Source organism: Dasypus novemcinctus, chromosome 20, assembly GCF_030445035.2.
Source record: "Dasypus novemcinctus isolate mDasNov1 chromosome 20, mDasNov1.1.hap2, whole genome shotgun sequence".
Taxonomy (NCBI): domain Eukaryota; kingdom Metazoa; phylum Chordata; class Mammalia; order Cingulata; family Dasypodidae; genus Dasypus; species Dasypus novemcinctus.
Genome location: NC_080692.1, coordinates 53,190,869 through 53,203,835, shown reverse-complemented (window position 1 = coordinate 53,203,835; position 12,967 = coordinate 53,190,869). Strand labels below are relative to the sequence as shown.

At 45.2% G+C, this 12,967-nt stretch overlaps 1 protein-coding gene across 9 annotated transcripts in view; it reads right to left on the bottom strand.

The window, feature by feature from the left end:
* The window catches only part of FGD4 (FYVE, RhoGEF and PH domain containing 4), a 216,161-nt gene that overhangs the window by 58,029 nt on the left and 145,165 nt on the right, over positions 1 to 12,967 (bottom strand). For all 9 annotated transcript variants that reach the window (XR_009182133.2, XR_009182134.2, XR_009182135.1 and 6 more), the window contains exons 2-3: positions 11,064 to 11,231; positions 181 to 364 (exon numbers count right to left, since the gene is read on the bottom strand). Coding sequence is in view for 5 of the 9 variants with exons in the window: in XM_058283027.2 (XP_058139010.1) it covers positions 181 to 364; positions 11,064 to 11,231 (352 nt within the window). In the remaining 4 variants the exon portion in view is untranslated. The remainder of the gene's footprint in view (positions 1 to 180; positions 365 to 11,063; positions 11,232 to 12,967) is intronic.

The following is a 12,967-nucleotide window of genomic DNA, read 5'->3' as shown; positions in this document are numbered from 1 at the left end:
GCAGCCCACGACAGCTCAGGGCAGGGCTGGTCTCCTCACGTTCTCTGTCTCTAAAGGCTTATCATGCCTAACGGGGATTAGAGACTAAACTTTTTTATGAGAAAACCTACTGCTGTACTCTTTTTCAGAAATCACCTTCTGTCTTCCCTTTGCCTCCTCCCATTGTAAATTAACTCTTACCTGCCTCCTTCAAAGCGACTGATGAGATCTGATACTTTACTGGGCTTTTCTTTTGAGACACAAGAAGCAGAGGCAGGTTTAACTTCCTCCATCCTTGGTTCTGCACTAGGAAAGGCTTTACGCCTGGGGGGCTGGAGTCTATTGGACGAAGGTGAATTCTGCAGGTGGAATGGCTTTGGAGGCACTGTAGAAAAAGAATTAGCAGATTTCAGTATTTTACTGATATTTGTTCCTTAGCAATAAAATTCTGTTGTCCTGAACGCAAAGTTCTTGAGCATTAAACTTTGGTACAGTGGAGAGGGGTGGGGGAGTCTTCCCAAATTTGTCCTGAACCTTCACCAAGGGAACTTTTTATTTATCCTGGATAGTTGCTCTGTATGGCAAGGAAACCCCATCTCCAAGGTATAAGTGGTTCTTTTAGTTCATTTAAAATACAGTATTATGAAACACCAAGGGATTTACAGCAGTCCTACCTCATTGAAAGGTAACAGCCATTACTCATCTCTACAGGGAAAAGACAGTACTAAATCTGAAACAAAGCCTAGTGATACATTGCTTGCTAAACAAAAAGATTTTCAAACAACAGTGACACAGAGCTATGAAGTTCAACAAAAAAAGCCAAGAAAACCACAAACACAACAGTAATATAATGTGACATCCTTTCCACTTAGCAAAAGCACCTTATCTCATTCCAGTTTAGAAGAACTTGTATACTTCCCAGGCCCTGAGGTAAGCGCCACTATCTGCATCTCCCCACTGGCGAGGTGTGGCCAGGTGAGGTGTGGCCAGGTGAGGTGCGGCCAGGTGAGGTGCGGCCAGGTGAGGTGCGGCCAGGTGAGGTGGCTGGACCTGGACAGGGGCAGCGTGGCTGGTGAGTCCATGAGGCACCTGGACTCGGGCTCCTCTCGTCAGTCCAGCAAAGGGAGGCTTGGGAAGCTGTGCTGCCACCGTCGGCCGCAGGTGTAGGTGCCTGCCCCTCTAGAGCACAAATAATGGCTCACTAAAGTCTTTCCCTCAATGACTTGACTGGGAGAGGGCCACTGCACGGAATACCAAAACCTGCAGACATTCCGTACGCATTGCAGAGAAAGCACACTGCAAGTGCACAATCAATGCAAGAATTATTCCCATTTGAAAGCCAATACCGTCTTTGTCTAAGATTATTCTGGATAAAGATTATAACCTGCATATATTTTTCTATAACTAGTTTTACCAGATCAAATAGAAACATCTCCCCCCCCAAACCCTTTGCCCACCGCCCTTGCAGAAGGATGGGGATCACATCTCCTAACTGCACGCCCCATCTCCCCGGCTGGTTGTCCTGGGGTTCTGTTATCTTCTCCTTTACAAACTCAGCTCGCTGACAGTTGTCTGGATATTGTAATTTCTGTACCAGTTATCATGTTATTACAGAGAAAAAAAATCACAATGAGCTAATAGGTGGAGCAATGAATTCATTTAATTACCTTTCCACTCAAACGAAGAAATTCCCAATGAGAAAATGATATGCTCCTTTTTATGAAAATGATATTAAGTTCCAAGATATGTTAAGAGGAAATGGTTAGTATAGTATTCATTGGGAAGGAAGGGGCTTATCTAAGTGTAATATTTGTTAATTTCAAGGGAAACTGTCCTGTCTAGAATAAATATACACTAAGTAGTAAACCAGGAAAATCTCCCTCCAAAAATAGTTTTAACATTTGGTATAATTTCAATATTGCTAACTAGAATATGGAAATAAGGAAGTGGAAATGTTCGTATAAGTCTGTGTTCTATGACTGTTACAAAATAACTTATTCAGTTACCAGGTTTTACTCAGCATTTACTCCTTATGTGTTAGATGCCCCAAGACTGAACTCAGCAACAGCTTCAACCTGCCGGCTTCTCACCATGGCCTCCGCCGACCTTCCCAAGCTACAACCTGTGCCCCAGCGCTGTGCCCTTCTCCTTCAAAGTGCACATACTGTAATATAAGTATTAAATAATTCTTAACATTTTAAACCATAATAAAGTAGTAATAAAATGGTCCATTATAGATGCAGAACTTTCTTGCCATGAGGGACATGGAACGTGCTTGTTCTGACCTGCACAGTGTTTGGAAAACACACGCACCCGCTCCTCTTGGCTGACTACGTAAAGGATTTACTAGTGTATCCCCGAAGTGGCAGAGGTGCGGTGCTGGGGTGCACAGGGTGCTGGTACAGGGGCCTTCTAGAGGCATAGAGGAGCTGTTTAAGGCAACATGCACCGCGTGCACCGTAAGTCACTACATAAACAGGAGCACGAACGGTCTGTGGATACAGCAAAAATCTCAAGATGGCACATGAACAGCTAGAGTTACAGCAACACTGTCAAAGGGAAATTCTCCTCCTTACCCAATTACTGATACCATAAACATGACACAATTTGTTCAAAAGACATAACGACTTTGAAAATGGTTCTTTGTAGCAAACAAGCTGGGAGCATCCAACGCAGAATGCAAAAGTAAATATATCTTGTACACTCTTTACTCATGATGTTAAAAATCCAGTTCCAAAACAAAGCCTAGGTCTGCTTCATTTAAAAACTCTGTGTCCATAAGAAATAGCAGCAGCAGCCAGGAATTAATACCTCAAATTACTGAAACTAAATTTCTCTCCATGGCCACATCTCTCAGCTTCTGGGAAACCAGAAAACTGCATTCAACTTTTCCCTTCTCTGTCCTCCAAATGTTCTCCAGGGGTTTGTTGTCTTCTCTTTTACATCTTCTCTCTCATGAACTTCAGTCTGCACATTGTTCATCTAAGGATGAGCCGCTCCCTCTGGCTCTCTGCCTCTCTCTCCCCGCCTCTCTGTCTCTCTCTGTCTCTCTCTCTCTCACCATCTCTGAAGTCGACATTTCCAAATGCTGGACTTCTCCTGAGTGTCCTCCCAGAACCTCCAGCTCACTGTGTCTAGAACTTTCCATTTCTTCCCCTGCAAACCAGCTCCTCCTCCACCTGCGTTTCATGTTTCTGTTGATGGTGACACATCTTCATACCTCTCAGAAGTTGTTTTGAGCATCAGTTGTGTTCCGGGTGCTCTGGATTTAGTGCGGAGCAGAGCTCCTGGCCCCGAGACAGAGGACCCAATGGGGAAACGCCCTCCTCCCTCGAAGGTCACTCTCCTCGATACGATTATTTACAAAGCTCAGTCCACTGTATCTGCATAATGCGTCAAATCCACGCCCCCCCCAACAGTAAGTTCTCTAACTGAGGCCTTATTGTCTCTCACATACTCCATTTCAATTTACAACTTTATATCCAAAATAAACAACAGAAATGAAAGACTAACAGTGTGTGTATATCGTGTTTGTGTATGCTTATAAAACAGATTTTTCACTAGCAGCTTGCAGTATGAGGTTTATTACTTTTCCTAGGAGATGGCAACTGCAAACTCTGATCATTTGCTATGGTGCCAAAAAGAAGCCAAGAGAGTTGAGGGTAAGAGCGGCATGACCAATCAGCAAATCTTCTCCTGGATCCAAAATGGGAGGCTACTTGCCATTATTGCTTTAAAATTACTCTAGTTTTAGAGAGATCTACTTTCTCAAATATGATGTGTAACTCATGGCATAAATGATGATTAGAAAGTCCAGTCGAAAATTAGCTCCATCCACTCCTCACATAGCAATATAATCCAGATTGTTGAGAATCATAAAACTAAAAAGAAACTTAATTAAAGCTAGAGTTAAAGCATTCCCTGATTTTATAAAATAGACATAAATAGTCAAAGTTTAAAAAATTTTCCCCCAAATTTTCTTTTAGAATGGGGGAAAATGAGAGAGATGACAATACATGATAGGCCGTGCCCCACATCCACAGCTCTAAGACTGGTATTACACACCATGGGGACAGAAAACTCTGGAGGTCCACTTTTTCTTCTTCTTTTCAATATTTCAATGATTTACTTAAAAATTTCTTTCTTCAGATACTATATTGTTTACAGAAATCAACACTTGACATTATCAGAAAGATGCAAAATCATTTCTAGCTTTAGGCTTAGCTCTCTGACAACTAGTTCAGTATTTAAGTAGTCTTTCCATCATTCATTGTTAAACAATTATAGCCATAAGATTTCCAGGTAAGAGACCCTCAGAATCCAAATGGCTACTACAACATTTTCACTGAGTAATAACACGCACATTCTTTCTGCTAGGGTACAAACAACTTCAGAACCGTGCTGGCAATAACCTTGTTTTCAGGCTTGGATTCACGTCTCTAGATCTAAATGGAAACAGTGTGTGTAGAAGGAAGCCTACGCAGTGACAACTGTTTCCTTTCGCAGTAGTTTTCTTGTGGACTTGCCACCTGCCCTGGTCTACCTGCCCATGCCCTGTGCAGCTTAGTTTGCAGCCACACTAAGTTTGCACGCACATCGTAAGTGTGCGACGTCCTTCTCAGGCCTGCAGGACACGCCTCCAGTGACCGGAGCTGCCTCACTGCCACTTGGCAAACCCCCTCACCTGCTGCAGAGCTCCCCCTCCTCCAGCTCTTTGAGAAGCCTTACCAAACATCTCTACCCTCCCCCCTTGCCCTTTCCCTACCATCCCAGCACAAATCTTCACATATCTCCACTGACGTCTGTAACATTGTTTTGTAATATTTTTGAAAAATGGCCATCTCGTTCAGCTTTGCGCTCCTTGACCAGGATGAGTCTCGCTCATCTCTGTTCCAGCCCATCTCTTCTCACTGTACCGTAAGATTCAACTCCTAAAGAAAAATCACTATTTCACAAAACCGATTGGTCACTTAATCTTATTGCTCCGACCAGTTTGAAAAGTAATAGCTACTTTGAGGAGTAAGCATTTAGAAAGGGATTTAAAGCACACTACATAAAAGTTGTCTATCCGTGAAAGCCATGGGTAAATAGTAAAGCATCAGCATGTGTAAGACTTATCTATTTATACTTAAGACATTCATTCACCACCCATCTGGAATCTCCTGGTAGGCTGCCACTTCAGAGTGTGCATTAACGCCCTGAATCTGCCCCGCCCCTCCCATCCCCTTGCCTCTTCTATGGTACCCTGTGGAGAACTTAGAGGCACTGAGAAGTCATCTGTGCTACCTGATCAGGACAGGAGTAAAGGACTAGAATAAAGCACTCCTACCCATTATCTAAAAGAACCAAAAGCCTAGGAGAGAAATGGGATAAAGGCTGTGAACAGGTAAATTAGTGTTTAATTTCACTAATAATCAGGGAAACGCAAATTAAATCCTCGACATACTACCTTCAGCCCCATCAGATTGACCACAGTTTTCACTCTGGCAATACCAGATGTAGGTGAAGCTATGATGCAAGGTGAATGCACATGTATTTGGCTGTGAGTATATATTGATAAAACCAATTTAGAGATTTGGCATTTCCAAAATACATATCCTAGAGAAATTCTTACATATCTACACAAGCTTTTTAAATTTAATTTTGTTAATTAAACATTTATTGAATACCTATTAAATTTTAGGCACTTGAGTATATCAATGAACAAAATGAAAGAAATAGGAAAGTGGACTTGGCCCAGTGGTTAGGGCGTCCGTCTACCACATGGGAGGTCCGCGGCTCAAACCCCGGGCCTCCTTGACCCATGTGGAGCTGGCCCACGCGCAGTGCTGATGCGGGCAAGGAGTGCCCTGCCACACAGGGGTGTCCCTGCATAGGGGAACCCCACGCACAAGGATTGCGCCCCATAAGGAGAGCCACCCAGTGCGAAAGAAAGTGCAGCCTGCCCAGGAGTGGCTCTGCACACACAGAGCTGACACAACAGGATGTCGCAATAAAAATAAACACAGATCCCCGGGGCCGCTGATAAGGATAGAATCGGTCACAGAGGAACACACAGCGAATGGACACAGAGAGCAGACAACTGGTGGGGGGGGGGAGAAATAAAAAAAAAATAATAATAAATTAAAAAATGAAAGAAATAAACAAAAAACATAAGTAAATCATGTCATGGATCAGAAGGTAGTTAAGTGCTCACAGAAATAGAAAAAAGAAGCAAACAAGAGAGTACGGGAGAGATGTAGCAGGGCTGGAGAAGGCCGACTGGAGGGCCAAGGGGCTGCTCTAAGCGGCCTCCTGAGATGCTGAGCTCCAAGGAGCCTGGATGAGGAGGGGGCGCCCAAGCGTCCACCAGCCAAGGGGCAGGAGAGCCCGAGGCTGCAGTCCGCACCGGGCCAAGCGGTTGAGCGGGCATGGAGCCTGTGGACCTCTTCTGGATTTTGACTGAGCGACGTGAGAAGCCACGGCGGAGCGCGAGCAGAGGAACGGCCTGCGAGGGCTCCGCGTGCGTGGGGCTGCCTGGCTCTGCGCCGGCGCGCGGGCAGGACCGCGCCCAGAGGGAGCACAGCGGCGGCGGCTGCAGGCCCCTGGGGGACCTGCTACCCACGACCGGAGGCTCAGCGAAGCACTCAGCACCCAGCACAGCGGTACCGCGAGTTCTGAAGAGGAGACGGGGGTTTGGTTTCGGACATGCTAAGTTTGAGGTAACTATTTGATTATAAGTAAAATGGGCTTTTATTAAAGTCAATTTTATAGATGGTAAATTGAGCAAAACAATTCAATTATTGAAAAATTTTCAAATCTGTGCAAAATGTTTACTGAGAATGAAAAGACAAACTAATGGCCAATTTTAGTTTTGGGAGTATCAGTACATTAATTTTTCTTATTTCAATTACTATGAAAAAGCAAACGCTGGCTGTATTTTAATGCACTATAAACGTAAAACAACCTTTTTCTCTTTTATTTTATTTTTATTTATTTCTCTCCCCTTTCCCCCACCCCAGTTGTCTGTTCTCTGTGTCTATTTGCTGCGTCTTCTTTGTCCACTTCTGTTGTTGTCAGCAGCACAGGAATCTGTGTTTCTTTTTTAACGTCATCTTGCTGTGTCAGCTCTCCGTGTGTGCGGCACCATTCCTGGGCAGGCTGCACTTTCCTTCGCGCTGGGCGGCTCTCCTTATGGGTGCACTCCTTGCACGTGGGGCTCCTCTATGCGGGGACACCCCTGCGTGGCAGGGCACTCCTTGTGCGCATCAGCACTGCGCATGGCCAGCTCCACACGGGTCAAGGAGGCCGGGGTTTGAACCGCGGACCTCCCATGTGGTAGGTGGACGCCCTAACCACTGGGCCAAGTCCGCTTCCCTCTTTTATTTTTAACTCTAAACGTATGCTTTTAAGAGGCTGGGCCACTGCACAGGATTGCTCTGCTCTGGAAGGTTTGAGGACCGTCCATCTACAGAATTGCCCAAGGAACAATAACATGGCCTTCGAACTTCATGAAAACTCTTTAAACCTTTAGGTTTAACAGCTTAGACATGACAATACACAAGCGCTTCAAAATAATCATGAACTGCGGTGAGTGTCGCACATCAAGGCTCCAAAGAGAACAAGAGCTATTTCGTTTAATTGTTAAGAAAGCTATTTTGAGCTATGGCTAGCAAGGCAGGAAATTGGTCAATAATAAACGCAGCGAACAGAAGAAAGATTTATGCTAGAAGCTGCTCAGTAATTTATTTGTTTGTGCTGACTGGTAGCACTGGTAGGAAATGAATGAGCCTTTGTTTCCCAAAGTCTTATGGTATCTTCTGAGGCTGAGGCAAGGCAAGTCCTAAATTTGAACAAAACCATTTCAAAATCTACACATTCGAAATCATATCCAAATGCAATATCATTTCACCTCTATTCTAAAATTTAGCTCTTTTACCCTTTAAAAAACTATAAATAATTCTTCAAAAAATTTACTAGTTGGTAATTAATAACCATAACTTTACACTGTTGCAGACACATTGCTACATACTCGCCCCTTTTAAAATCACCAAAATAAATTACAGCTCTGCTCTCTGCTTTCCTTGGCCTTCCACCTGGGAAGGAAACAGGATTTAACTCCACGCCCTCCGGCCCCAGGTCGGGGCTCCAGGATGCACACGCCTGACCTGCGACCGCTGAGCCCCAGGAGCACGCAGCCCGTCTGCTGTGGGTCAGGGTGGACCCGGTGGAGAAGCCTCTAGACCCCACAAACCCCAGATCCACACTCCCCCTTCTCTTCTCTCCTCAGTCACCTAAATGCTCCCAAGGGTTTGGAGAGAAGTTAAAAGTAACTTCTCTCACCAAAGGCCCGGTGGTATCAGCCTAATCCAATTGGCAGCTACCGGACAGGACCAAGCCTCGTTTTCTGGGACGCTGGTCTACCCGTGGCACAGGTTCAGAGTTTTAAACAAAGCACAGAGGAAACAAAAGGAAGAAATGTGGCCCTGAGGCAGTGGGATGGAGCAGTGCAACAGGCAGGGAGAAAAACAAGATGAGCCAGTAAAATACACAGCAGGTTCCACTGCCACGAAGAAGGAAAAGGAAGGAGGGTGGAGACTGAAAAGTCCAAGGTGAGGCAGGCTGGAACTTCAGCGGGATGGGCAGGCAAGGACCGAACCAGGAGTATCGAGAAAATCCTAAACAAATACACGAAAATACGCCCTGCAGTTATATAAAGCTGTATATAACTAATCCAAATTCAGATAGGAAACAAACGCATACTTAAATGGCAACATATTGACTTTCAAATGGAATTATTTTGGCCCCTGGTAGCTCAAAAAGGATACTGCTATGATTCATTTCAATATACTGGCAGTGAAAAACAATGAAGCATTACAATGCATTTTCAAAAAAGGCTTTTTAAATAATGAAATTCTTGCTTTTGATCTGGGTAATTACACAAACTGGAAAAGTACTTCTATTTTACATCCTTAAATCAGATTTTATCTTTGTCAGCCTAGTTCTAATCGCCAAGATTGAATTTTGTATTTTGCAAATAAAATGGCTTAAATCACATTAAATTTTTTTTCTATATTTATACACACATGAATGTTATAGAAAGTAATATGGTAAAAAGGAATGGCTATAAACTCATGAATGGGCTATTTGTCTGAATCGAAAATCATCTGACCTTGCTTGGTAAGGCATACCCCACACCTCTACCACCACCATTCGATAAAATCCCCCCATCAGCTAGCATCAGAAAGGAACATTTACAGTCACAGCTTATATTGATCTGTTTTGTATCATGCTTTATCTGATGTGTGTGTTTTTTAAAATCAGGATTTGGGGTATTACTATTGGTACTTTTGAACCCACTAGTGTCAATGTAACTGGCAACTAAAGTAACTAGGATTGAAATATAGCCAGTGGAGACAAGAGAAAGTCATGCAAATTCTCCATAATCAGGAAAAGTCTACTGTGAACCCCTTTTAAAGAGCTCCTTCAGAAACCCTTAGGATTTAAGAACTTGAAAGATTAAAACCAGTTCTTTAATAATGCATTCTCTACAGCAGTTTTTTCTTGGCAAGAACAGGAAGGAGACCAAATTAAATACAAAATAAAATAGAAATTGATTTTTTTCCAATGTACATTAATTCTGAAAATGCCCACTATTATTTGTCGGCTTGAATGCTCAGCATTCATTACAGATAGAAATCTGTTAGGAAGAAACAATTAAACCATTACAGAACTTAGCTTCTGTGTTATGTTTTAAATGGCTTTGCTTTCTATCATCAAAATTGTAATTCTGTGCTTCTTAAAACTTACATGCATGTCCCTGGAACTTTCTGTGTAAAAGAAACAGTCACTGGACAACAATTTTCCTTCTCATTTGGCTGCTCAATTTCTGAAAGGAGGGGCCGTTTACTTAAAAAAATTTTTTTTTTAAGTATTGGGGGCTGAGGATTGAAACCAGGACCTCGCATGTGGGAAGCCAGTGGTCAAAACTGAGCCAAGTCAGCCTCCCTGAGCTGGCCTTCTCATTTGTTTGCTTGTTACTTGTTTATCGTCTTGTTTATTTATTTATTTATTTATTTTTTAATTTCCCTGAGCTGGTCTTTTCATTTGTTTGCTTGTTATTTGTTTGTCGTCTTATTTATTTATTTATTTTTAAATTTCTTTCCCCTCCCCACCCCACTCCATCCCAATTGTCTGTTCTCTGTGTCTATTTGCTGCATCTTCTTTGTCCGCTTCTGTTGTTGTCAGCGGCACGGGAATCTGTGTCTCTTTTTGTTGCGTCATCTTGCTGTGTCAGCTCTCCATGTGTGTGCAGCACCATTCCTGGGCAGGCTGCACTTTCTTTCGCGCTGGGTGGCTCTCCTTATGGGGCGCACTCCTTGCGAGTGGGGCTCCCCTACGTGGGGGACACCCCTGCGTGGCACGGCACTCCTTGCGCGCAACAGCACTGCGCATGGGCCAGCTCCACACGGGTCAAGGAGGCCCAGGGCTTGAACCGCGGACCTCCCATGTGGTAGACGGACGCCCCAACCACTGGGCCAAGTCCGCCGCCCTTGTTTGTCTTCTTTAGGAGGCACTGGGACCCGAACCCAAGACCTTCCATGTACAAAGCAGGTGCTCAACTGCTTGAGCCACATCTGCTCCCTGACCATTTACTTTTAATTTCAGTGGGTCACTTTATTAACAGACCTTTTCAAGCCCAGCCACTTAATACTATAAAGTTGTGTTTCTGGTAAGCACACTGGGCGCTATCTTAGAAGTACCCTTTCACGGACACTCTGACCTCTAAGTGAGTCGCGATGACTTTCTGACAGTCCTTCCAAATACTCACTTGTCACATTTCTGTACCAGTGACTTGGGCCCTGGTTAGGTTAAGGACAAAGCACAAAGGATCACACTCCCCTAAGACAGGCAAACAGCCTCAGCCATGTCCAAGATAACGGACTACGCGGCGTGTTTTAGGAGCAGGACGAACACCAGCCTGCCTGGGCAGCTCACAGACGACTCCTCTGAAAACAGGTACCCGCTCCTCCCTCCCGCTCGGCTGGCCCCCAGCCGCACCCTCCGGGGTGCCCTTCCTCCCCCCAGACCCGCAGGAGGCGTACCTTGTGGCTTGGCACAGGCGGCTGCGCGCCTCGCTGGCGTTTTTCCATTTATCCCCGGAGCCTCCTGGTCAGCCGCGCTCTGCTTGGCCGTGCTCTGCTTGACTGTGCTGGCGGTGCTGCTGGGCGCCCACGGCGGAGCTACAGCGACCTCTGGACAGATGCTGCTGCCTGCGAGGGCAGAAGGAAAGGGCAGGTGAGTGCGAGGGGCGCGTCCCGATGCCTTGGCCCCAGAGCGCAAAGCCAGGTGCGTGCGTGAGGCCCGAGTGTGGCCTTGACGGGCTCTCCTGGGAGAGTTCACCGTGTGCTTTAGGACCCTGCCAAACCACGCGCCTGCTTCAGAGCCCGTGTCTCACCTACCCTCCCCTGGCCGCAGAGAAGGCAGACGAGGCCACAGGTGAGGAAGAGGACAAGGATCCGTGCTGCCCTTAAAGCGTGCAGCCCCTGGGAGGCGGATGTGGCTCAAGCGACTGGGCTCCCGCCTACCACAAGAGAGGCCCTGGATTTGCTTCCCGGTTCCTCCTGGAGAAGGCGAGCTGATGCAACAAGATGACACAACGAAAGAGACACAAAGTGGAAAGACACTGAGAGACACAACAAACCAGGGAGCAGAGGTGGCTCAAGTGTTTAAGCACCCGCCTCCCACATGGGAGGTCCCAGGTTTGGTTCCAGGTGCCTCCTAAAGAAAAGACATGCAGACAGAGCGCACAGTGAATGGACACAGAGAGCAGACAGCGACTGCAAACAATGAGGGGGGTGATAAATAAATAAAATAAATCTTAAAAAAAAAAAAGCTTCCAGCCTGAAGAGCCAAGAAGAATGGGCAGCAAAGCAGCAACATGGCAGCTGGGCCAATGACTCAGCAAGAACGGTCCCTAGAAAGGGCACTCCCCACCTTGCCCACTTGCTGTCCCTCTCCAACTTCATGATATAAGCAACTGTGACCCACACTTTCCAATCACACAGCTAACACTGTCTCATTTATGTAAAACTCAAAACCTCCAAATGTTTTCTATAAAACAGCACTGAAATGCATCATGAGCTACAGATGAAGGGGAACAGATCACTTTTTGGTTCAATTTCTGATAAAAGAAGCCATATTTGAATTTCAAAATTTTTTATGGAGTCATACCAGAATTTTCTCTTTATATACATTAAATTACCCTCTCTTGTGGTTGACACTGTGATTCATTTTTGTCTATTTTTTTTAATGTTACATTAAAAAAATATGAGGTCCCCATATACCTCCCACCCACCTCTCCCCACTCCTCCCATAACAACAACCTCCTCCATCATCATGGGACATTCATTGCACTTGGTGAATACATCTCTGAGCACTGCTGCACCACATGGTCAATGGTCCACATTATAGTTTACACTCTCCCCGAGTCCACCCAGTGGGCCATGGCAAGACATACAATGTCCAGTAACTGTCCCTACAGTACCACCCAGGACAACTCTAAGTCCTGAAAATGCCCCCTCATCACGTCTCTTCTTCCCACTCCCTACCCTCAGCATCTACCATGGCCACTTTCTCCATGTCAAGGCTACATTTTCTTCAATTACTAGTCACAATAGTTCATGAATAGAATATCAGTTAGTCCACTCTAATCCATACTCTATTCCTCCATCCTGTGGACCATGGAATGGTTATGTCCACACCACATCTATATCAAGAGGGGCTTAGATTCCACATGGATGATGGATGTAATTCTCCTGCACTTTTGGCTCCCTGGTGTGGTGGTTGACCTTCTTCACCTCCCTGTTAGCTGAGTGGGGTAAGTCCAATAAACCAGAATGTAGGAGTTGCAAGTCTATTGAGGCTCAGGGCCAGGCTATCATGTGGACAGTCCAGAGATTGAGGTCCCCTGAGTATACACTAAACCCCAGTGCCAATCACAGGTCCA